We start from the raw sequence: 25844 nt of genomic DNA, 5'->3' as shown, positions 1-25844 counted from the left end.
GCAGGTCTCTGGTTTTGCATCAATCACTGATTCCTCAGTGAACGAACAAAAAACAATTTTTTTTAGGCCCTTTTTGTGAATATCGAGCTTTGTCCGATGTGTTGTTTGAGCTTGGAATGCGAAGCATGATTTTTGCAGCAGACTGCACTTGGAGTGACTGCCCCTGGGAGGCTGTGGGGGTCAGGAGCCCAGTCGGATCTCTCGCAGCACGGCTCCCCGAAAGAGCTCCTGACTTGAGCGGGTGCTGTTGTGTCTTGAGGACGACATGTCGCTCAACAGATAGGCAATGCATGGACCTGGCGGCCGAGCCTGCTGTTGCTGCCAATTAGGAACGCCCCCGATTTAAATTGAGAAGGTTCCCCTTAGTGTCGCTCCGTGAAAGCCCCTCTCGTTGAGTTCAGTCCAAGAGCAACTGCAGCTGAGTGCGCAATCCGCTCGTCTTCACTGCTGCTGCCTTACCTCCCCATCTCTCTAGGTTTCTCGATAGATAGATCGATCACTTTATCGGCCAAGTAAGTTTTCACTTGCAAGGAATTTGACTTGGTGAGTTGCTATATACACAACTCGGAAGTGCTGTAAATGGATGAATCTGATCTGGCCTGGGGAAACAGCCTTTCGGTTTCTTTATTATGCTTTTTTTTTAAATGCCCACCTTATTTTGCCTATATTGTTAAGATAATTTGTATTGAAGAGCTCTGACTGGAAAAAAAAACTAAACATTGAGCTAAGCTAAGGCCTCACTTCTTGTTCATCGTTTTTTGGGGATTCATTTTTTTTTGCAGATGCAGTTTGCCTTTCTTTAAAATTGATGTCCAGTAATTACAAATGTAAGGAGCTATTTAATGTGTTTCATCCCAACGATCTCAGTGCTTTACATAAAGCACGGAACCAACACAAGCTGGTTAGCTCCCCTTGCACTAAGGTGAAACTTCAGGGAGGCCAAACCCTAAGACAAATTTAGACAGGATACCGCGGTCACACCACTTCTCTCATAAAGAGTTCCATGGGATCTGAAACACATATTGACCATTTAGACAGTACTGAAGATAACATCTGTGCATCTTGGTATGGAATGGGCGAAAAAGAGTTTCTAAATATCTACAGACATAACATAGTACTCATACATCAAGCTCCCTATTTGCTTTAATGCCCCTTGTCACTGGCTTTTGTCGGATGCTGAAGGTCAAGGTCTTAACATTGGCAGCTTTGTAGTGTGGCAGTTGGTACTTCAGCATGTTTATAAATCACTCATAATCATACTGCCTTGGTAAAGGACATCACCCCAGTTAGTCTCGTAGATAATAAACTTAAGATTTTTATTCATGACTATTGTCAGTGATTGTGATGGGCACAGCTTTGAATTGAAAGGCTTTCAGAGAGCCCATTCTTTTTCTGCCCCCATTCTGGGTTCAGGTTTTTGTGTGTAGCGAGCCAGTGTTTTTAAACCGAGTGTTTAGGATACTACTTGTCCTTGTTGACAGCAGACTGTGTGACAGAGGTTTTTGGAGCCCAGTAAATCTCGGCATGTGGGCTGCTGGGTGTTGTGTCCGTCAGCAGCTGGTTAGTATATAGTGCTTTGCTGTGATTAGGAGAGAGAATGCTGGTAAATACTGTGGTGATCGCAAAGCTTCCCTCAAATTAGCCGTTCAGTCCTGTAAGGTTTCACTGCAAGCCTTTCACTGTCCGGACCTGTAACGTCTGTAGGAACTTGTAACTGAGCCAAGAGGGAAGTGAAGTCACCTTCTTTACTCTCTGGAACCTGTGGTAAATTACATGGTAAGTGCTTAAGGAAAACGACTGGTCCTTTTACACACAAGAGTGTTAATTAGTAATGTAGCTATTATTCGGTGTAATATCTGATTATATTCATGTATAATGAATACACAGTAGGTTTAAATTTAAGCTTCTGTACAGTTGTCACTGGGGTCTGATGCATGAAGGGTAATGCAAAATGACTTTTTTGTTTAAAACCTGTGCTTTTTAACAGTATTTGAAATAGTCCAATTTTGCTTGTCTGGAAGCTGGGAGTGAAGTGTTTTAGAAAAATATTTTTCTATTCGGTGGGAGCCTGTCCCGGTTTCATACGCAGAAAGAAAGTGAACGGTGGTGCTGCTGTTTCTGGACCAGTGAGGCTCGTATCCCTGCTCCTGCAGCCCTGGGCCGCCTTGGTGCTGGGGTACCTCCACTGGGGGGGGTGGCTTGCACGGCCCGGTGCCGGCAGGCTTCAGCAGGGGCTATTTTTGAGATCTCGTTAAAGCCAGTGCTGCTTGCCCGGGATGGGGGGGGACCCCCTCGCTCGGGCCCGCTCTTGTAAAAGTTGGCACCTGTTGACTCGGGCTGGAGGCTGGGGGGCTCGGCCTCCCCCAAGCCCACAAGACACGCTGGCTGACAAAGTGAGCACAGGCCTGTGGAATGCACTGTGATGGCGGTCCAGCTTTTATCCAGCATTCCTAAAGGAGTCTCCCTTCCCCAGTGCCTAATACCTTTTATTCCTTGGCTACATGGAGTCGCTATGTGGCGCATGTGGAGGGGGCTTACTGTCAGTTTCCATTGCGTAGCCCCCGTTAGCAGCTCTGGACTGGGACGAGAGATAAGGGTGGTGGGGGGGCTTTTCTTTGTCTTTTTTTTCCCCAACCTCTCATTGCGATGCTCTTGACCTTGACCAGAGATCACTGGGTCGCCACTATATAGCGATGTTCGAGTCCTCCCAGAATGTGACGCTGAAACCAACGGAGTCCTGGCGAGAGACCCTGCTGGACACCAGAGTCATGGATCTCTTCTTCAAAGTAAGTGTCTCCATCCCCCCCCCCCCCCCGACCCCCAGGGGCTGCCCCCCCTCCGCGCTGTGCTGCGTTTCGGACAGCCCCCTGCCTGCACACGTATAGTATTGGCAACCCGCTGTTCCGAGAGTCAAAGACGAGGAGCTCTCGCAGAGGTAGGAGGCTGGTTCGGTTCCTTCTGAAGAGCTTACAACAGCGTACTTCGCGTTCTTGGGAAGTGAAATGTCTTTTGTGAAGTTAGTTAGTGTTGTCTAGTGCCGTGTAATTCATTAGCAGGTGTTATCAGAAATCCTGTGATCTCAAATTCGCCTGCAGAAGTCTCAGGATCTGTGGTTTTGCTTCAGTTTTTGATGATTGGCACACAACATGAGAATAAGCTGCAATTGTTGCGTAGAATTCAATATGACTCCCAAAATACTTTCCTCTGCACAGGTCAGGCTTGTAAGATGCACCGAAACAAACTTGGGGTTTACTAAGATTTTCAGTACCTGAAGGTATAACTTGACATGTGAAATGGGTTTTCCAGTGAACTCAGCTCTTGTTTTTGCAGATGAAAATCATTATATGACGCATCATGAGGTAGGTTAATAGTTCGGTATAATTTTAGAAATAAACTGACATTTCTTGGGCAAATAAATTGTAAAAGTTCAGACGAAAAAGAGCAGTTAAAGCAGGCTGGCTTTTCTGTCTTGAGAGCAGGGCGAATGTCTTATGTCTTATAAATGTGGTTATGCTTATTGCTCTCTCCATCAGGGTACAGAGCAGTGTCAGAAACTTTTAAAGGATAATATTAGAAAACTTTGGGATTTTTAATGGGTTGTGGTGGTACTTTAGTTAAATAAGTTAGCCGTATGTTGGCACACAAACCTCTTTGGAGTTGCTTGGTTTAAAATGTGAGATGATGTGAAGGAAGCAAAGCGCTGTATTCCCATACATAAATACAAGTGACTGACTTCTTATTCTTTTGCTTTAACGTTATTCAGTGATCTCCTCCGACCGTATCAGCCTGCACTTTCAAAGTGTTGTGTTAAAGAATCGCTTTTATACTTCTGCTTTAAATTTGCTGGTTTTAATTTATCTCGCCTGTTTTGTTTTATTGTCCAGCGCTTTGAGATGATATGCCTTTTAAGGTGCTTAATAAGTTAGACTGAGTTATGTGGTATTCGAAAATTGTTTCAAGCTCTTAAAGTACTTCTTCTGAGCCCAGAAAGCTCAGTTAAATATTTTCTCATGGTTTTCTTTGTGGGGGGGGGGGAAAACTAAAACGATGTCAAAGTTGTGGTCGTTTCCTCGATCTAAAGGTGTCTTTCCTTTTCCAAGTATGTGAAGTTCCTAGCAGCCCGAGTTAAGAGGTTTTGGAAAGTGTGACTGAAAGTACAGAACAGAGAATTGAAAAATGGTGCACTGGGACACACAGGACGCGTTTTTTCGCTGTTTTTTTTTCCTTTCAGCCCTCTGCCCCTGTCTTCGCGATCCTTCACAGTTTTCAGCTCCTGTTATTTTCCTAAGTAAAATACTTTTTTTTCCCTATCCAACTGGTTAAAATAAGCGTGCACATCAGTGCAGTCGCAGAGCACTCTCGGGTAACGCCTTTCAAGCATCGGTAGCGACAGCGCTGTCTGCCGTGCTGTTCCTGACCTGTTACAGGACGCGAAGGGTTTACCCAGCGGCTCTGGAAGCCCACACCGCCAGTGTGACGGGCCCCTTCAGGCTCCCCGTTGCTTTGACTCCAGGAGCCATAAGCCGTAGACAGCTCTGCTGTTCTGCTTCCCGAGAAGCCTCCCCCTGCCGCGGGACGGCGTGGCTAGTGGGTCCTCTGAAGGCGCTCGTGCCGTCGCGTCCAGAGCGGAAGATCAGATCGCTGTCTTGCATTAGGAGTTTCTTTCCACAGACCCCAGCTTGCTCTCCGTGAGACACACAGACGCAAAGAGAAACTTGGAGTCAGAGCGCAGGGTCAGCCATATATACAGTACGGCGCCCCTGGAGCAGCTGGGGGTGAAGGGGCCCCTGCTCAGGGGCCCAACGGAGCAGGATTCCTCTGCCGGCTGCGGGATACGAACCGGCAACCTCCCAGCCCCAGGCGCAGATCCTGAGCCTCAGAGCCTCTGCGCTGCGGAGGACGAGCGCGGCAGGGAGCCCGGAGTAATGCGGGCAGCTGTCCCCGCTGAGGCCTCAGCTGTTCCCCCTCAGCTGTGATTCCCCACCGCTGCGCTGAAAGCCAGCCTCCCCCCGGACACGCGCCGTGGGGTCAGAGGTCTCTGTAAACCAACATGAGGATTAGACGCGGACCCTCGGATTACGAGCCGCGTGGACTGCGCCGGGGCGTGTGCCCCCCAGTCCCGCAGGTAGCTGTCCAGCTGTGGGCTGGGGGGGGTCAGGGGCCCCTTTACCGTTGTGGAGTCGGTCCAGACGCCTTCCTGGGTTTAAAGGGATGTCTCACGCCTGCAGAGAGCGAAAGGGTCACTGATGCCCGTGTCGGGTCTGAACGCGGAAGGCTCTTGTACCGAGGCACTGCTGACGTCAACCCCAAATAAAACCGTTTCACAGTGGACGGTGAAACCAGAGCTCAAAATGTGTTTTAGAAATGATAATACCTTTTATATTTTTGTATAGAAGGTTTGGAGAGTCCAGACCAATCTAGCCAGCCATTTTATCAGACTTTCTCTTCTTCCAGCAAGAACCTAACTGAGAATCTTAGATCAATTAGCTACCGGTAAGAAATAGACTGAGAATTGGCCACTTCCCCCTTTCACTTCCTCTCTTCTGTAAGCTTTATGTTTTCATGGAAATTACGTTTTTCATGTGCTTGGATACATTTTGACTACGAGTCAGTGAAAAACCAATAACTTGGAAGAGTGTTTTTTAAGGTGGCAACGAGTGGAAATGAATCCACTTGTCAACTGCCATGATAATGACCTGACTCGCATGCCTCCCTTTGCTAATGACCAGGACAGTACTGTGTGTAGCCAGGAGCAGGGTAGTGTCCTTTAAGAGAAGCACAGCAAGGGAAGATCTTGAGAAAAACAAGATCACTGTGCAGAGCCGTCCCGTCAAACATAAGCATGTGTTACTTTCCATGCAGACAGTACGAATTGAAAAAAGCAAAGGAGATCTGCATCTTTCACAATGTGGAATAGTTCTTCTGCTTCTGCTGATAATGTGCTAATTTTAGAACAATCTTTTCATTCTTCAGATGTTTGGACTGCGCATATAGGAGGTATTTTTATATCTCCTGAAATGAGTGTGCAGATATTTAGTACAAGTTTTGTATTGTGAAGCATATATTTTTTTAAATAATGTACCAGATACGGTTATAATTCATTGTGCAGGTTCGATTTTTAAAACAACTGTGGATTTTCTTATAACGTCTTTTTTAACTCTTACATTCTGTGTTGGAATTTTTGAAGATCAAGTGCTGCCCGCGTATTATTAGAGGTTGAATAGTCAAGTTTGACTATTTAAAATTCCCATCCCAGCTGTTTACCGCGATAGTGTCTGAATTAGTGTACTGAAGTATAGATTTGTAGTTACGAGCAAAATGAAAATGAAACTTCTCCATGCAACTTTCTTAAAGCCATAAGGTTTCTTTCAACTTAAGCATTTCGACCTTTTATGCATTTTCAACAATGTAAACATCACTTTGACTCCATAGTTATTTTCACTAGGTATTATGTTAAACCCATATCCCATTATTATTGGAAATTTTGTTAGTAGCATAGTTATTTATGCAGTATCGTTAACATTAGCTACTGTGAATCCTTGAAGATGGTGTGCAGCGTTCTTTTGCTCTTGTACTTCTTTCAGCTGCTTTTTGCACCCGAAAATCCCAATAACAGATAATGAAGGGATGCTGTATTGTAATTTTCCTAACCCAAAGCTCTTGACACCCTTGCAGTAGTCTTTACTTGTGTCCTTGGTTTAAAAATGAGAAACAGTGATCACATGAAGAAGGATAAAGAGAAGGAGTATGTACACACACGGCGTCTTACAGTGTGTACAGAGCCTTGTCACCTTGGTATTGTGTTACAGCAGATGGGATTCATTAGTCTCTCCTTCCCTCCTCCTGTCGAGATCAACGCTACTTTGGCAGCCTTCACAGCGCGGGGAAGGCCTCGGCTTGTTTCAGGACAATGGGTGGATCGTTCTGCTTTATTTTCGTTCTAAAAATAGGCGCTTATCTTTGTGGAAGGGCATCCCGCTTGTTCTTTTGGTCCTCTAACTATAGCCGGGCTCGGTGCGATGGGCATAGCTCGCGTGGTGCAGATGGCTGTCATTACTGCTGTTTTTAGAACGCGTGCTGCCTCTCGTCATCTGGCACGCGCCTGTCTTTCTCTCTTTTTCCCCTCCGAGTTTCCAAAGTATGATTTAATACATGGAAGTGAGCGGCCGCGTCGTTAGTGCGGAGTCTCGAGTCCCGAAAGGCCTCGCCGGTGAGCCCCAGACGGAGCCGGTGATCTGGGCGTTTGTAATGGAGAACACGGGCCGGGCCCCTTGCTTCCAAGCCATCAGACGGCACCTCTGATTTTACTTCTGCCCTGTGGCTTTTGTATGGAAATGTGCCGACGGAACAGCTGGGATACGGAACACCCGGAGATTGGCAGCATGTTCTTAAGTGTGCAGTAGATGTCAACAGGTCTGCAGTCAAGGTTTTTGTACGTCTTTAAGAACACATCCAGAATGGACACGTGAATGCCTGTTGGTTGTGAATATAGTATACAGATCATAGTCTTCCATTTTGTGGATTAAGTTAAGAGGCGGGTAAGTGTTTTTAAATCTGTGGAAATTGAACTTTAAAGGGAAGCTTAAAAACAAACGGGAAGGGGAATGTTTTTACGATTGCTCATTGCCTCTCGGAGCAGGATGCTGAGCAGTGCTACCTCGTCATTCATGAGAGAAAAATCAGTTCCCTTTTCTGGTTTAGTACTTCAATTAAACTAGTTCTTAAATTTTTTAATTATAAGTCGTAGCTTAATACTCCTTTTCTGAATCAGTTGTGATATTCAAAACACTAAAGGTGAAAGTGTTGAAGTTCTTCCTTGGCTGTCTGCGTTTGTGAGTAATTAAAGAAATTAACTTGACGTAGTGAGAGAAATGGAAAACAATGCAGAAACTTGTCAGATGTGTGGGACTTAATATAGCAGGTTATTGGTTAGGAGTTCTGAATAAAGGCTACGGTATTTCAGTCCACGCTTAAATAAAATTGTTTTTTATTCTCTGAACTTTTTTTTTCCCAAGAAGCAATAAACTGTGTTTATGGAATTTGAGCTCATCTTGTATAAGGTTGTGGCAGAGAATGAATAGCTAACATCTGCGCTTTAATGCTTTTTTTCTTGCCTCAGGAAAAATAAGATGGAAGAAGCCTGTGTTGTTTTGCGAAGTTGTGTTCTTCCTTCCTGCCTTCATTGCGAGCGCTCCTCCCCGTAGGTGCACAGTAAGATCCGCGAGGACTCGGACATGGCGCAGGACTCACTGCAGTGCCTGGCACAGCTGGCATCCATGCACGGCCCGGTCTTCCCCGACGAGACGGCGCAGGTGAACTACCTGGCGCACCTGGTGGAGGGATTGCTCAACATGATCAACGGGTACGTGCCTTGCTGCCCCTCGTCTCCCTGCTGGGTCAGTCACGAGCTGCCGCTGGCTTGACCTCCCCTTTAGAGGGATGCGAGGACTGTTTGTTCTTCGCGACTCTAGGATGATCGTTTCGCTGTTTGTAAACGAGAAAACAAAAAATGATCTGAGCTGAGCTGGCTGGGGGGGCATGCCTGGGCTTCTCCTCCTCAGGCCGGCGCGGGGCTGTAGGGCTGGGGGAGAGAGCCGGAGCTGCCCTGCCTCGGAGTGTGCCCCCGCCAGGCCCTGGGTGAACAGGGGTCTAGTGATGAGGGGGTCTGCGACGGGCCGCCCCTCCGTGCGGTTGAAGCCGATGCCCTGGTTTCCTCAAGAGACAGACGATTAAAGATCCTCAGATGCATCGGCCACTAATGAACAAGTACACTAGATGGGCTGAAGAGAGCCATTCCAAACGGATACAGCCGATAACCAATTTAAATATCATGCTCCATTTCCTCTCAGTTAGAGGAACCTTTCATGTGGACTTTCTGAGAGTTTCTTCAAAGTCAGCGGAAATGGGGGAGGAGGGGTTGTATGTCAGAAATCAGCTAGACGTCATTCCAGATGTGAAGTAGGCAGCGCCACCCTGTCCGTGGTGCAGGTGCTGTACATCCTCTGGTGTTGGGGGAGTGTTTGCCAACCACAGGGAGAGCAAGCAAGCCAACAGCTGGAGTGGGAAGGCTCTCTTTGCGTTAACGATAGACAGCTAAAGTGCTGCTCTGTGTGGACGAAGGTAGCTATTTACTAGGTGCTATTCAACATTTGAGCAGAACTTTGAAAGAACTGTACCCTGTGATATAAAAACAACGTCAAAACAGAATGTAAGCGTTCACTACAGGTACAGTAACAGCTTATCTTTCCCGTCTCATACAAAATAATACTAAAATCCTGATAATAACTTTTATTTAATTTAGTGCCTTTAGCATCTCTATCTTCTCAAAGAGCTTTTCCGCTTTACAGAAAAGGTAAAAAAAAAAGTTTAATGAAAATCGTAAGATACAAGATAAGTGTAATGTTCAGTAGTTTGTGTTTTAATTCCGTGCCTTCAGCTTCAGATTATAGTTGGGTCTCTTCAGTAATCGCCCAGTGAAACTGTGTAAACTACTGGCTGTATTTTAGGAACCTTAGTCACTTTCTTGTCTTCATATAATTACATTTCAAGGTTCAACAAGCTGCTTCATGTTTTGTCACTTTTGTGCAGTAAATTCCAAAGCAATGCTGTGTCGTAAGGAAGAGACCTCTTAGCCCAGTATCTTTAGGGGCAATAAAATTAAGTACAGGAGGGTTCCGACACCTGCAAATGGAACATTTGCTAATTTATTTATTTGCATCTTTGTCTGTCAGATGGGGGATCTTGTATGAGAGAAGAGCAGAGCTTGATGAAACCAAGCCGAAGGCTGTTAACGGCAACTACTTGACGTCAATTGCTGAGAAAATGCAGTGGAATCAGAGTTTCAGGCGGTCTTAGATCAGGCAGTCCAGCTCAGCTACACCTACAGGTGGCTTGTGGCAGGAAGGTGTTGGGCAGCAAACGAATAGAGCACATTCAGAGTCCAGATAATAGCCCTGGAGAGACTGTGTGTGAAGGGTTAACGAAAGTGAGGGACTGGCCTTCTGTGTTGCAGACTCTGATATAAATAACCTGCATGTTTCACTCCAGAACCTATGAGTCAGGAGGAATTAATCTGGACCACTCATCTCTCAATGCATTTCTGGTTTGTAATTGACTATTCCCGTAGTCTTTTCTGACTAAATTGTGCTGATTTTCTCATATAATGTGTATTTATTTGAAGCTGTCTGAATTATGAAACACAGAGGCACCTGATATAAATCAACCAGCGCTTTTAAAGTCATCAGTAGCAACAGAAATGGTATTATATAAATATTTTTTTAAATGTTGCAAATCTAAAAACCTATAACTACAGTCAAGCCTATAGAAACCTTTCAGTGTTAAATTTACTGTGAAAAGTAATCACTGTTGCCTGTTCTAAATGAAAGATAATGCACGGGATGCACAGTTTGAGTCCAAGCCCTTCCTTGAAGGAGTTCAGAAAATCACATCTGAGTCGTGGACTCGGAAGAGAGTCAGGCGAATGGTCTGTGGACATGCAGGTTTTGAGGAAGAGACAAAGATCGACCAATAGCTCCAGACAAGCTTAGTAAGGAAAAAGCATGCACTGTTTGAACAAGAATAAATTTGAATGAGCAAAACTCTCAAGAAGGGCTTAATTTGCATTTAATCTGTGAAAGACTTATAGTGTTTAATTAGGCCATGTAATATGTTTTCATGATGGACTCTTTTGTTAGGGGTGCCTTTGCATACTGCGTAGAATTGCGCTTCGTAAACAAAATGATATTTGTAATAGGGCATTGTCTCGCCTGCTCTTGGTTCTCAGCAGTGACCGTTTCTCTCATTACAGTCGCCATCAAGCCAGAAAAAATGTTTTAGACAAGTTGTTCAGAAAGTGGAGATACTGTCGGATGTTATGTGCAGGATGCTTAGAGGTTGACCGTTCTGGTAGGAGAGCAGCAATAGTATCTTTTAAAATCTGTGCAATTTCAGAACATTTTCTCAATGGCGACTCCCCCCTCCACCTTGAATCTCTCTTTTTTTTTTTTACCAGTATTGAAATTGAAGATTCGGAAGCAGTGGGAATTTCCAACATCATTAGCAACTTGATCACGATGTTCCCGCGTAGCAACCTAACGGCCCTCCCCAACGACCTCTTCACCTCCTTCGTGAACTGCCTCACTCACCTCACCTGCTCCTTCGGCCGGAGCGCCGCCCTGGAGGAAGTGGTAATCTCTCCCGCCGCCTCTCCCACCGGGGGCAGCACTGGCCGTCGGTGGTCCGTTGGCGAGCTCTCCTTCGGGAGTCTGATTGAACTGCGCTGGGGTGGGGAGGGGGGGCGGTCGGTCTTGCTCTCAAGTCTCAGTTCTGTCCTTGGTCTTGGCGGGGAATGGCCACACCGCTGGCACTGAACTCAAGGGCACATGGTCAGGATACAAACAGCCCCGGAGTTGACAACTCCGCACTGGGCGGGCAGCGCTCGGTGGTCGTGCCGGGCTCCGTTTCACTCGACCGCATCTTGAGTCTTTATTTAACTGTGGTTCCCTGCAGGTTTCGAGCAGCCCCCTTGGAAGTAATAAAGGCACGCGTTACGGCTTTCAGCTGGTGGCGACTGTGCTCCTGAAGATCGCGTAGCTTCTATGCAAGAGCATGAGGCAAACTGGTTTAGCCCATTCGATGTAACCGTTCACCTCTCAAGTTCGCTGCAATTGGAACCACTAGTTACGGTTCCGAACGGACCTCTGAGGTGCTTCAGCTATGCCAGGGGTACCGCGTGCTCGTTGTTGGTCAGTGTGGTTGGGGGGGTGCTTTGCTGCTTTGACTTGAAGGACCCCGCTGCCGGTGGTGGTGAAGTCAGTATGGGGGGGGGTTCAGACAGCTGTGAGTCTGCAGAGCGAGTGACGAGCAATCTGGCCTCTCCCCTGGAGCGGCGTGCTGAGCCACCCCGTCCCAACGCGCGCTCTCTCCGCAGCTGGACAAGGACGACATGGTGTACATGGAGGCCTACGACAAGTTGCTGGAGTCCTGGCTGACCCTGGTGCAGGACGACAAGCATTTCCACAAGGGCTGCTTCGTGCAGCCCGCTGTGCAGGTCTTCAACTCCTACATCCAGTGTCACCTGGCTGCGCCCGACGGCACCCGGAACCTGGTGAGGCTGTGCTCAGCGCAGCTCGGGGTGGGGAGGGAGCCTGTTGCAGTCAGTCTGTCGCCTCCGCTGGGGGGGGGGGGCGCATATTAGCAGTGTGATGCAATCCTGGTGCCTGCTGTTGCCGTCGGGACATAAGTGAGTGCTGCTATCAAAAATGGAAATGCCGTCTGCATCAAACGTTCTGCTGAGATAGTGAAAGGAGAGCAGTGTGGGTTTTCCTGGTCCTCAGGTGTACGCATGGGAGTAAGAAAAATGCCACCTGCGGTTTCTTTGACTTGAGCTTGGGCTTGGGCACTCTTGTGGTGTGAGATGTCATAGACACCACGGTGGAATTTAATCGTTTTTTCTGTGCATATGTACGTCGGGCACAGAACAAAATCAGCTTCTGATTTTACCTCTGAGCCCCTGTTTTGTGATTCTGCTTTTGTCCGTCTCTGCCTGAAACTGCGGACAAAATGTCGATGTTGAGGAGGTGGGCCAGTGAGAGCTAGAGGCCTCTCTCTCTCCGTCAAGTGTCGACTCATTCTCATCTTCTCGTTTTGAAAAATTGCAGACCGCTAACGGAGTGGCCTCGCACGAAGAAGACGAAATTAACGAGCTGCAGGAAGACGACCGGGAATTGTTCTCCGACCAGCTGGCCAGTATAGGCATGCTGGGTCGAATAGCTGCTGACCACTGCATCCCTCTCCTCACCAGGTAGAGCTCTACAGCTCGGGGCCCATGTGGGTCCAGAGAAGCACGGCCTGACGAAAGCGCGCACGAATTTAAACAAGCTCTCGGTGAAGCTCCTCCGTTAGGACCTTCATGTCTCCTGAGCGCTGTGTCGGTCTCCCAGAGTGCTGTCTTTGTGTTTGTGGACAGAGCTGGCCTTTCCCTGCCTGCTGTACCCCTGCTCTCCGCGCTGCTCTGGGGGGGGAGGAGGAGTGTCTGTGGTGACCGTGTGTCTCTCTCTCTCTCAGTCTGTTAGAAGACCGGGTCACCAGGCTCCACGGACAGCTCCAGCGGCACCAGCAGCACCTGCTGGCGTCCCCAGGGTCGGGCTCTGTGGACAGGAAGGTGCTGGACGACCTCTACGAAGACATCCACTGGTTAATCTTAGTCACAGGTAAGGCATTCTGTCTTCTTGCGTCTTTGACTGCGCCGGCGCACATCAGTCTGTGAGCATTCTCTGCTCGCATCCTTCTATGACAGTGTTCAATTTGCAGAATCCCTAAATATTTATAAAAATTGCAGGAGACACTAGCAGAGTCCGTTTGCACCAAATGAAATGACGCCCACTGGGATCTGAGATCTTACAGATAGTGCTGATGCCTTGTAAAACATGAGGCACAGAGAAAACGAAACATGGCACAGGACCAACTGTATATGGATATGATTCGGGAACACCTGTTGAAAATGGTGAAAATGAATACATACCTTTTAAGATGCTACCTTTTCTGTTAATGATTTTAACAGAATCATTAACAGAATCATTAACATCCCACTGGTGTGTTAGAAATTGTAGGTCTTGTTCCAGAAGTCTCTCGGAACATTATTTTGAAGCAGAATGAGCTTGTTTTCACAAGTCACTTCCGTGCCCTGCACCTGAACACTGCGCTGTCAGAGAGCGAACACGCAAGATTTTTGCTGGAGAGCTTGCTTGGACATCTTTCCAAATTGTGCTTCAGAGCACCAAGTATTTTGCGCTAATGAGATTCTTTGCTTGTTAAAAAGAACACAGTTCAGGAGCACAATAGCAGACACGTGTTCCTACCTATTGCAGACGTTGTGTGCTGTTTCTGTGGTTGTAGGCTACCTCTTAGCAGATGACGCTCAGGGAGAGACCCCTCTGATCCCCTCGGAGGTAATGGAGTTCTCCATCAAGCACTCGTCCGAAGTGGACATCAACACCACCCTGCAGGTCCTGGGCTCTCCTGGGGAGAAGGCCTCCTCCATTCCTGGCTGCAACCGGACGGACTCGGTGATCAGGTGGGCAGTGGACGCAGAGAGGACCGTCCCTGACCGTGGCCTGGAGCACGAAACGGCCGCGTTCTGTCGGAAATTGCCGCACAGATTTCTGTGCCTGAAGTGTCACGGTCCACATTTCTAGCTTTTTTTTTGTAAAAATAAATTAGTGTTAAAAATAAGTTTGGATTTAGATCTATTTAAATGTGACCGCTGGCGTAGTTGCAAAAAGCAATACAGTGGGAGCACAATAATAATATAGCATTGTTGTAGAACGCGTAATCACACCCCTGAAGAATCTGAGAAACTGACTGGGGCTAAAAAGGAGGCCGGATTTGTGTTTTCTGAGACAACTTGAACTCGAATCCCTGCTGTGACAGACGTCCTCACCATCGCGACGGTTTCGAAGGAACTTCTGAAATGTTCTTTGAGTAACGAAAGGGCTTCTCAGTCTTTGCATGAACAGAAGTACGGCTCTCTCAAAAACTGCTTTCTTCAGGAGTGTTTGTGGCAACATTTTACCCAGCCAGGAACATTTAATTTTTCCAATTCCAGTAAGCTCACAATTTTTCCTTCCTGGTGGAAACCACACCACTCGGAAAGATGCCTCCCCTGGCCTCTGAGTCATCTGTTCTTGTGTCGGGTACTGACAGCTACAGACAGTGGTCTTCTTCGCAAGTGGGCCTGGCAGTGTGTCAACCATTTAAAATATGCCAGGGGGATTACATTTGTAAAGACATGGGCGCCTTTGAATCTCTCCCTGGCCCTCACTCACTGGACGCTGGTGCGGAGATTGAGTTATTGAATTGTGGAAGAAGCTATGCATGGAAATATGTCAGTACGATGGCCTCTGAGAGTTTTTGTGCACGGCTGTCTAAATCACCGGGTTATATGGCAGGTTAGTGTTATACTTTCACAGAAGGTGTCATATTGAGAAGTACAGTGATTTCAGAAAGTGTTGTCCAGCAGATCCTTACCTGACTCAGGGAGGTCCCAAGTGTCTGTACGCTCAAAAACTCATGGTTCCTTACGAAGAAGTAAAAACCAGGAGGCTATGTTGTCCTTTTTCCAAGATAAACGGCGCTGAAAAACTCCAGCCACCATTCATGCACTTTAAATACTGAACAAAAACCTAATTGCACCCATCCAGTAATTCATTCCATCACCCAGAGCATCTGTTTACAAGTGTTTAGAGGCTGTACAGAGACCTCTAGTGGCAGGTCCGCTGTAACTGCGGGCCTGCTGCACATGGCGAGAGAGGGAGTGTCTTAAATATCCCCAAGGGGTAATTTGTTTACAGCAGCAGACTATGTGAAGAAAATACACAATCTACACACATATAGAGGTAAGCAAGAACATCATCTGTCCAGCAAGGTTGTGGCTGCAGGTATAAATGAGAACTTGAACCTGATCGTTTTTAAATTGGGGGGAAAATCCATACCTACGTTCTGAGCGGAGTAATTGGAATTCATTAAACAAAGGGTTTTATGGCTCCTCTAGGAGGCAAAAATCATAACTGATCTGAGTGCTGCACATCACTGGTGAGGAATCAGGGTTGTAGTTCAGGAAGTAAATTGCACAATGAGCATTTTCCAGGTAGTCAGCCCAGCTGTTGCTCTTGTCTGGCCAGGCTGCTCTCCGCCGTCTTGAGAGCTTCAGAAGTGGAATCCCGAGCTACGAGAGCCAACCTTACCGAGCTGCTGAGCCCACAGATGGGCAAGGACATCGTCTGGTTCCTGAAGCGCTGGGCGAAGACGTACCTCCTGGTGGACGACAAGCTGTATAACCAGGTGAGAAGGCTTAGCGGCCGTTGATGGACTCTTCATCCTAATTGAAAATCTTGATCTTTTCTGCTTCTCGTTTACGGGGTTGAGAACTGTATAACTTGTTGATTGATCACCATAATCTTGTGTGTGCTGCACCTGAAAAGGTTTCATTTATGCAATGCAGTGTTTTTCTTCTAGATTTGTTTTTTAACCAAATGTTTGTAAAGTAGATTTTTCCCTCCGATCTCAATTTTGTTTGAGTGCGTTAACAGCTCTTAGCTCTGAACTGTCCCCCAGCCCGTCGACGTAATGTACCGACTTGCCTCCTAGATAAGCATACCGCTCAGCACGGCCTTTGGGGCAGACACTGAAGGCGCACAGTGGATCGTGGGATACCTGCTGGAGAAGGTGATCAATAACCTGTCGGTGTGGAGCTCGGAGGCTGAACTGGCCAACGACACTGTGGAGCTGCTGGTTACGCTGGTGGAGCGAAGGGAAAGGTGGGTTAGAGCCTCGTACAGCTTTGTTAGAGGGTTATTCTTTTGCACAGAAAGATGCTGGGCTGAACGTGTTGTGTTTATTGTGGGATTTGCAGCTCCGCTCTCCCAAAATCCCTTGAGGAAGAGGTTTCACCTCTGCTTGAGCAGCAGCAGTGGAGGCTGCAGGTCTCCCTGAGTGCTGTCTCCTGAGCTCTGTGTGTGTTGTGGCTGCAGGTCTCCCAGAGTGCTGTCTCCTGAGCTCTGTGTGTCTTGTGGCTGCAGATCTCCCAGAGTGCTGTCTCCTGAGCGCCGTGTCTGTGTGTCGTGTCCACAGGGCCAACATTGTGATCCAGTGTGAGAACTGGTGGAACCTGGCGAAGCAGTTCGCCAGCCGCAGCCCCCCCCTGCACTTCCTGTCCAGCTCGGTGCAGAGGACGCTGATGAAGGCCCTGGTGTTGGGCGGCTTCGCCCACATGGACTCGGACACCAAGCAGCAGTACTGGACGGAGGTCAGCACACACCGCCACTGCGTGTTTGTCAGCTCAGACACTTACATTTAAAAATGCCTTGTAGTGAGAGAGTTGTAGTCTTTCGTGGATAATGCATGAATTTGCTTAGCCGATTACCTTATCCGGGTGACCTGCTTGCAATACGAAAAAATGTACATTAAGCCAAAGTGCAAAGAACACCTTGAATGAGAATGATAAAATAAAACGACGACAAGGCTAGCAAGAACTCTGGAAGAAAAGTACAAGTGCCTCACAAGTGAAAACAAGAATGAGAGCAGTCTACAGGCTGAGTTGATGCGACTGTGATGTAAACGTTGGTATCACACCTTGTTTACAGTACGGGCAATCGGCAGCGTCTCGTAACGCGCAACAGGGGATGCAGGATATTGCATGAATAATATGAATGAAGACGGTGCAGTAATAAAGGAAGAATATTGCTGCCTTCTCAAGAGCTCTAACATTGTCTTGTGGATTTGGTCAGAGGCATGCTGTGGATACTCGCTATATGTAAACAAAAGCATGTGCTTCTAGATGAATGTCAGTCCTTTAGAAATGCCAGTCTTGGTAAGAATGCTGTGGCCTGCATGTCCCAGACGCTGCTTTGTTTCCCTGGAGGTAACAGCTGTCTCTCTGCAGGTCCTGCAGCCGCTTCAGCAGCGATTCCTGAATGTGATCAACCAGGAGAACTTCCAGCAGATCTGTCAGGAGGAGGAGGTGAAGCAGGAGATCATCGCGACGCTGGAGGCGCTGTGTGGCATCGCCGAGGCCACGCAGATCGACAATGTGGTCGTCCTCTTCAACTTCCTCATGGACTTCCTCAACAACTGCATCGGCCTCATGGAGGTGTACAAGAACACCCCCGAGACCGTCAACCTCATCATAGAGGTTTTTGTTGAAGTTGCACACAAACAGATCTGTTACCTGGGAGAGGTGGGTGAAAATGAGTGTTCCTCACATCGTGCTAAACAGCCAAGAGACGAGCCAAGCGTGGGCCTTGCCTCAGTCTTCCTTGGTGCAGCTTAACTGAGTGTCTCGGTTTCATCTCTGTGAAGTTACTAACAATGAACAAACAACCTACTAACAGCACGAACAGTGAAACCCACTGCTTTCGTTAGCGCTCTGGTTTTGTGCTGCTTTTGTTCCCGAGATATTTTCCTTATTTCTTCAGGGACGAGACGTCACTTAAGATCAGATAAGATCACTTTATTGGCCATATACAATTTCTTGTATTAAGAATTTGTCTTTTCGCATACCCCAGCTTGCTCTCCATGAGACACACAGACAGGGAGAGAGAAGCTTAGGGTCAGAGCACAGGGTCAGCCATTTATAAGGCGCCCCTGGAGCAGCTGGGGTTAAGGGCCTTGCTCAGGGGCCCAGCGGAGTAGGATTCCTTTGCCGGCCGCAGGATACGAACCGGCAACCTTCCAGCCACAGGTGCAGGTGCACCGCCCAGAAAGGCACCGCTGGGATTTGAACCCAAGATCTTCTGTTTATTACACAGGCGCTTTAACCAGCTTAGCCACGACCCCTACAACGGAGCAAGAGAACCGAACCACTCCCGTTTGTTTGTGCTCCGTCAGCTCCTTCGTTTTTCGGGGTGTGACATCACTGAGCCCCCCCGACAACAACCACAACCGTCATGTAACTCCCTGAAAAGAGAAGGCTCTATATCTCAAGAACAAATACACCTTGGTTGGCACTTTCAATGGAGCGCAAACAGATGTGGTGTGGGTTTCTGTGTCATTGGTGTAGGGAGACCAGCTTCATAGAGCTTCACTGAGTCACAAAAAGCCCTACTGGTTATCAAAACCCTGGTAAAACTGCCTTTCTGTATACTGACTGGAGATGGATTTTGAGAGGACACTGCAGAACAGCTGTTATTCAACACCTCTGTGACTTAAGACTGACAAATGGTTTGGCATTTATAGTACCGTTGTTGAATACAGTTTTCTTTTCTGCTCAGTCAAAGTCGATGAAGCTGTACGAAGCCTGCCTGACCCTGCTGCAGGTCTACTCCAAGAACAACCTGGGCCGGAAGAGGGTGGACGTGACGGCCGAGGAGGACCAGTACCAGGATCTGCTTCTCATCATGGAGCTGCTGACAAACCTGCTGTCCAAAGAGTTCATCGACTTCAGTGATACTGGTGCGTAGCACGAGAGCGCACGGTCTGCAGCGGCGCTGGGCTTGTTTGGTTCCGTTTACCAAAAGAGCAATCTGTAGAGCTCGGGGAAAAAATCAAGAGAAAGTCATGGGCTAAAAGAGTGGCGTGCTCACTGCTTGGGTACAACTTCAGAAATAGTTGTGCTTTGGGATTTTTATGTGCGTGCATTTTTAAATGTCCATGTGTGCACCTATAACACGTTCAAGCCTCTCTGCTCACTGGAGAGAGAAAAGGGCAGTGTCCCTGAACATTTGCAGGGTAACCTGTGAAAGTTTGTCATAGTTTGTTGTTCTCACTGTCTACTTGGAGGCTACATGGATTACTGGAGGGCTGTTTGAAGAAGTGTATCAGATGTCTTGCAGTGCTGAGTGACTGTATGGTTGCCCTGGTTGGAAGTCATTCCTGTCGTCTTTGACTTTGTTCCAGATGAAGTGTTTCGAGGGCAGGAGCAAGGCCAAGGGGCAAACCGGTCGGTCTCTGCTGCAGACGTGGTCCTGTATGGTGTCAACATTGTGCTGCCTCTCATGTCTCAAGACCTGCTGAAAGTAAGCGTCCTTGCTTTCCAAGGCTGCAAAGAAGTCGGCGTTGAACTTGGCTCACATTTTTATGACTGTTTTTTTTTTACAAAATGCTGCCATTTACATCACATGATAAGAGAAGATAGATCACTTTATTGGCCATATACAATTTCTTGCATTAGGAATTTGTCTTTTCACATACCCCAGCTTGCTCTCCATGAGACACACAGGCAGTGGGAGAGAAGCTTGGGGTCAGAGCACAGGGTCAGCCATTGTACGGCACCCATGAAGCAGTTGGGGTTAAGGGCCTAGCTCAGGGGCCCAACGGAGTAGGATTCCTCTGCCGGCCGTGGGATTTAAACCAGCAACCTTCCAGCCCCAGGCACAGATCCTGAGCCACAGATACACCGCATCGCCCCAACTCCAGATTTTAAGTTGATATGGAGTTGGAGTTGATATGCTTTCAATTCCAGATTTTAAGGAAAAGATTTTTCATTGTATTTAGCTCAGTCCCCCCAAGTGTGTGTTAAAGGGAGGGGCTGTGGCTGAGTTGTGAGTGAACTAATAGGAGTGCAGGTTCAGCCTTTACATAGACTTTACTAGTGGCTGCATGGGCTGTCTCATTAGTTGACTGTGAAAAAGCTTCCCCACAATGTGGTGCACAATATAATTGAGAGCAGTATCTTTGCTCCAACTGATGCTGCTCAGTTGTAGACCCTGTTGGGCTCACAGCACATAAACCATGGAGAGCTGTCATAGTTCAAAAGGTGATCTACAGCACTTCTTGAATTCTTACTGCCTTAGTAGACCTAAATGTTGATAATCGCTCATACCCATAACCACAGTCTTCCCGTGTGGTTGTAAAGTGCCTTGCAAAAGTTTTTGTTCCCTGCCAGCTACGTATTTTGATGAATTACAAATAATATACTAATATAATGTATACTTCTTTTTCAAATGATCTTCATTATTGAAAACTGAAAAGAGCAAACTGAAAACTTGTATATATGAAGGATGTTTAATGGAGGTAAAACCACCAGATAATATGCCAGTACCCAAGAGAAGTTAAACAGACTACTTTGGTGGGCAGTAACTGCTGCAGGTCCCATCGGGTCTTGATCTGGCCACCGCCTGGGTGGTATAGCGTGGACTTCCTGGTGTTGTTTCTCTGCTGCTCTATGACTGACTTCTTTTGAAAGGTCCTTGGTTTCATGGATGGTTTTCTCATTACACTATGTGAGCTGTGGCTTTTCAATTTAATGTCTTACTCAGGGGAATTACAAGAAATACGCAGTCTAATGAACAACTAGAGCTATTCAAGCAGGCTGTTGTGCTCATTTACTGACAGTTCACACTTATAATTTGCAGTTGCGTTGTTATTTCATTGCAAGTCGCTGTACCCCCTAACGAGCCTAAATATCAGCTGATGTTTTTTTCCAATTTTAAACACGCTTTGCATGATTGGCCTGTCTGACACTGTTTTTCTGCTGTTTCCCCTTCGACAGTTTCCGTCACTTTGTAATCAGTACTATAAGCTCATCACCTTCATCTGTGAAATTTTCCCTGAGAAAATCCCGCAGCTCCCTGAAGACCTGTTCAAGAGCCTGATGTACTCTCTGGAGCTTGGCATGACCTCGTATCCTTTATTGCTTGTGTAGAATGTGGAGCAAGAAATGTATTTCAGCAAGCTGTTAATATAAAAAGGGTACTCTCTCTGAAAATGTTTATCTTCATGTCTGGTAAAAATGTAAGTTTTACCCCGAGTTATATTGCTTTAAGGGACGGAAGTAGTTAGCATGGTTTGGTATTCTTGCAAAATTCATCCACAAGACTTTTGCTGAGGACTTTTTGTAGTGATTTTACTCTGAAAGCTTTTGTCCTTAACTAGGATTTTTCAGGATGAGCTCTGAGGTCAGCCAGCTGTGTCTAGAGGCTTTGACTCCTCTGGCAGAGCAGTGTGCCAAATCACAGGAGACTGACGCGCCCCTGTTCATCGCCACCCGGCACTTCCTAAAGGTAGCAGCTGGATCGAAGGACCTGAGTGCTTAGCGTTCTGTCTGTAGTGCGAATGAAAGACATTCTGGTCCTGAGAGGTGTAGAATTGACTTTACTAATGTATAGCATTTAGAGCTTTTTTAAAAAAAAAACACTTAAGTGCTATGGAGTTGGGGAATTCATTTATTAGAAGCTGTGATTACAAATAAAAATACGCTCTTGTGCAGGATAAGGCAGGAATGTAGTATGTAAAAAGACGTGCCTTTGTTGTCACTGTATAATATTTTATGTGAAATAGCGATGCATGTGGTTGTTGTCTCAGTTTCATGAAAATATTTTTTCTCTTTCAACTTGCAGCTCGTCTTTGACATGTTAGTGCTGCAGAAACACAACACTGAAATGACTGTAGCAGCAGGAGAAGCTCTGTATACGCTAGTATGTTTGCATCAGGTAAGTAGCCTTTGCAAGGAGAAAAACAGATTTCTGCAGATTTTATTCATGCGCCTTGTGGTTAAAGCCAAACCAGCAGCTGTATCATCCCATCAGATATTGCCAACTGCGGTATCGCCCTGCAGCTCCCAGCTGGCAGCCCACTGGAGCTCAGCAGGTGTGAGCCTGGTCAGTACCTGGGTGGGAGACCTCCTGGGAAAATGAAGGCTACTGCTGGAAGAGGTGTTAGTGGGGCCAGTAGGGGATGCTCACCATGCAGTCTGTGGGTCATAATGCCCCAGTATAGTGATGAGGACAGTGTGCTGTGAGAAGGAGCTGTGGATGAAATGTAAAACCAAGGTAAAAATCCCAGGGCATTTCTTGAAAAGAGTAGGGATGTCTCCCCGGTGTCCAGGCCAAATTTCCCCCGGCCTTTACCAATCATGGCCTGCTAATAATCCCCCTCTCTGAACTGGCTTCATCACTCTGCTCTCCTCCCCACTGAGAGCTGGTGTGTGGGGAGCGTACTGGTGCATCATCCAGGTGGGGCTGCACACTGGTGGTGGTGGAGGGGATCCCCATGACCTGCAGAGCGCTTTGAGTGGAGTGTCCAGAAAAGTGCTGTAGAAGTGTGAGGAGTTATAAACTCTTTGATCCCTTATAGTACATCAGTGTCACCGCAGAAACATTGCAAATGGAACATCCTTTGATTCCTTCTTCCTTCTCTCTCTGTCTCTCTGTCTCTCTGTCTCTCTGTCTCTCTGTCTCTCTGTCTCTCTGTCTCTCTGTCTCTCTGTCTCTCTGTCTCTCTGTCTCTCTGTCTCTCTGTCTCTCTGTCTCTCTGTCTCTCTGTCTCTCTGTCTCTCTGTCTCTCTCTCAAGGCGGAGTACTCAGAGCTGGTGGAGTCACTGCTTTCCAGCCAGCAGGATGCCGTCATATACCAGAGGCTTGCGGACGCCTTCAACAAGCTCACGGCCAGCAGCACACCCCCCACTATGGACCGCAAGCAAAAGGTGGCCTTCCTCAAGAGCCTGGAGGAGTTCGTGGCCAACGTCGGGGGGCTGCTGTGCGTCAAATAGCCGCTGCCCTCCCCCCAAGCCCCCCCCCCCCGGAGCTTCACCTCGCCAAACCTCAGTGAAATTTGCACTGTTGGGCAAGAGACTGTTGGCGCTCGCTGAATTCCGTCGGCTGCAGGCGGTGTGCGTCCGCGGCCCCGTCTGAAGCAGTGTACCGTGCAGCGTGGTCGAAAAATAGGGTGAACAAGCATTCAACTTTTCTTTTCAAAATCCAGTCACCTGTTTGCTTTGCCGGTGAACGGTTGTAATGGTTGCGACGTGGGACAGGACAGGCGAGGATTCCCCGTAGAGTGCCTTTATTTTTTTATTTATTTTTTTCGGAACCAGCCATCTTGATGGCCCGGGTGAAGATTGTCTTAAGGCGGTGAACCCTGCGCGTTCGGGCCGGCGCCGAGGCGTGTCAGGCGGGCAGAGCGGCGTGCCGGCATCAGCCCCCTCAAGTCTCCTTCCTCCTTCCGGTCACAGAGAGCCTTCGAACCCGTGAAGCTGGCGGACAAGAAACCAAATCACTTTCTTTTTTTTGTTGTTGTTGTTGGTGTTGTTGTTGTTGTTCTTCACTAAGGTTGTAAAAATATTTTCAGGAAGAAGAAGTGTAAAAAGATAAAAAATCTATAAGATAATCAACAACTTTTTTTTTTACTGTCGTTCTGCCTGGCGGAAGAGGTGTGGTTTTTATGTTCAGCCTTCCCACAAAACCCAGGAAGCGCAGCGGCTGAGGCCTTGCCTGCTCCTGCTGCTGCTTCCACCAGGACGCTCCTCTGCAGCGGAAGAGGCTTCGTGGGAAATGGACACTGACGTTGCTCTGCAGTTCAAGGACACAAGATGCAAACGGAAAACCCCTTTACTGCTGGGATTGAAGCCATACAGGGGCCACTGAAGCATATACTCTAGTTTATTTTTCTATCAGCCCCCCCCACCCCCACCCCCCAAGTCCGAGCAGAACTGAAGTCCACATTGCTTTAGCAATAACAAACCAAAGGGGTCAGCTGCTTCAGAGCCTGCGTCCGTTTTAATTAGGGCATTAGAGATTTCCCTGTTTTTAAAATACCCGATTAATTTTTAGAGAACTTGTGTTAATTTCGGAATGCTTAAAAAATGTAAAAGTGTATATAAACTTATTATATAAATTTTCTGAGTGTGGTTTTTCTGTTAGGTCTGCCTTTGTGTTTTCAGTTGTATATACGTCTCGGACAGGGACAGTGGGATACAGGACTTGCACAGACTTCTTCTGTTTTCTTCTCGGCCGTTGAGGAAGGTGGTGGCGTTCAATATTGTAATAGAGAGCATCATTATAGGAACCGTAATTTCCCTGGACAGGATTAACGTAACCATATTTGGAATCATCTTTATTATTTCAAACAAAGGAGTGGAAAGTTCCCTTGCACTTCAAGAGAGTGCTTTAAATCCGTAGATGAAGATTCGTTCTGCGCTCCACGGCCGGGTTTTTTTCTGATTTTGAGTTCAAAACATAACATCGAATAAAATGTACATGGGCTTATTTAGAAATTGAATTTATTTCTCTGTTGAGCGCAATCTATACTTTAAACAAATGCATACTGCAACAGGGTCGGGGAGCCACGTTTGTCTGAATGGGGTCACCTATGGAGAAGATGTAGGCTTACCATTCTATGGATTTAGTCGTTGAGATGTTAGGTATTGAACAGGTCAAAAGGTTTGAATGTAGAGTCGTAAATGAATAAACTCTATAGTCCTAGTAACCGTTCTCTTTATATCTCTCACTTATGAAATGAGATGAGATCTAAAGCATTACTCCTATTCATGCCTAATCACCCCATGATATTCTGGATTGTATCACATTTCAGCCCTCTGCAGATGCACTCTGTGCGACAGACCTGAAAGATATGTTGAAAAGTAGAGACTAACCTCTCCCAGTTCTGGACTGTGAGTAAGCAACACCCACAGCGAGAGAAAAGATGGGTTTCATCAGCTCACAATCCTCCCATCCAGTCCTTACACCTCTCACCTGTTCACAATCTTTTGATGCCAGAGTGCAAATAGGATCAGTGAGAATAAACAGTGGCCATGGCTCCATAAGTTCAGAACATCTTGGAGGTCATGCTGGTAGATTCTCAAATATACGATGCATTTATAAATTAAAGGGGGTAGAGTTGGTGTCTGATACATTAAACATTTGTATACTCAAGCCAGCCTTTCAACCTCATCCGTAAATGTGGTCATCGTGATTAAGTGCTCAATACATTTTAGCCATTGGCCAACAAGTTATTGTTTTAAATGGAATTAATTGGCATGTACTCAATATTAATTTGTAATTAATATTTGTGTGACTTCTAAGTGATTTTATAAGTAGAAACTAAATGCTACATTGATGCTTCTCATTTCACCCAATTTTCCACCTGTATTGTCAGCCTTCCCTTGTGCAGAAGGTTTTGTCATCTGGCTGTAAGTCTTCGTGTTCCTGCGGTGGAGATTTCTTGAGGTTTTAGCTGCTGCAGTACAGATTACTTGTGCTTCATCAATCCTGAAATGCTCGTCTCAACTCTTCATGAATTCTACCATTTTTTAAATCATTTTGTTGTTTCATTCAATACCGGATGCTTTGCAGAAGCATCCACTTCCAAGTAATAACATTGTATTATAAGGTATATTTTTTAAACAGTTATTTTTTCAGTACTGCAGAAATCAGGTTGAGCACTTCTAATTGATGCAAGTCAGATTCCAGAGAAACCTGGAAAGAACTAAAAATTGTAGTTTACTAAATTCATCAGGATTCAGCTCCCTACATTGGTACCTGGATCCTGCACCTTTGTCACTGATTACTGCTCTTGTGATTTTGGATAGCTGTATTTTCTCTCTACCAGTTTTGCACAGTGGTATGATGTCC

The 25844-nt window shown here is 46.8% G+C and overlaps 1 protein-coding gene across 1 annotated transcript in view; it reads left to right on the top strand.

Moving 5' to 3' along the window:
- Positions 1-24479, top strand: part of xpo4 (exportin 4) — a 34838-nt gene extending 10359 nt beyond the window's left edge. The window contains exons 7-23 of the mRNA XM_069179160.1: positions 2674-2786; positions 8205-8362; positions 11012-11186; positions 11930-12106; positions 12660-12802; positions 13066-13211; positions 13897-14074; positions 15681-15840; positions 16147-16316; positions 16630-16804; positions 17441-17734; positions 18768-18948; positions 19393-19511; positions 20987-21117; positions 21380-21497; positions 21834-21926; positions 22787-24479. Of these exons, the coding sequence (XP_069035261.1) occupies positions 2674-2786; positions 8205-8362; positions 11012-11186; positions 11930-12106; positions 12660-12802; positions 13066-13211; positions 13897-14074; positions 15681-15840; positions 16147-16316; positions 16630-16804; positions 17441-17734; positions 18768-18948; positions 19393-19511; positions 20987-21117; positions 21380-21497; positions 21834-21926; positions 22787-22984 (2729 nt within the window). The 3' untranslated portion in view covers positions 22985-24479. The remainder of the gene's footprint in view (positions 1-2673; positions 2787-8204; positions 8363-11011; positions 11187-11929; positions 12107-12659; positions 12803-13065; positions 13212-13896; positions 14075-15680; positions 15841-16146; positions 16317-16629; positions 16805-17440; positions 17735-18767; positions 18949-19392; positions 19512-20986; positions 21118-21379; positions 21498-21833; positions 21927-22786) is intronic.
- Positions 24480-25844: the final 1365 nt, after the last annotated feature.

The sequence above is a fragment of the Lepisosteus oculatus genome, chromosome 15, assembly GCF_040954835.1.
Source record: "Lepisosteus oculatus isolate fLepOcu1 chromosome 15, fLepOcu1.hap2, whole genome shotgun sequence".
In the NCBI taxonomy this organism is placed as follows: Eukaryota; Metazoa; Chordata; class Actinopteri; order Semionotiformes; family Lepisosteidae; genus Lepisosteus; species Lepisosteus oculatus.
This window is presented reverse-complemented; position numbering and strand designations above follow the sequence as displayed.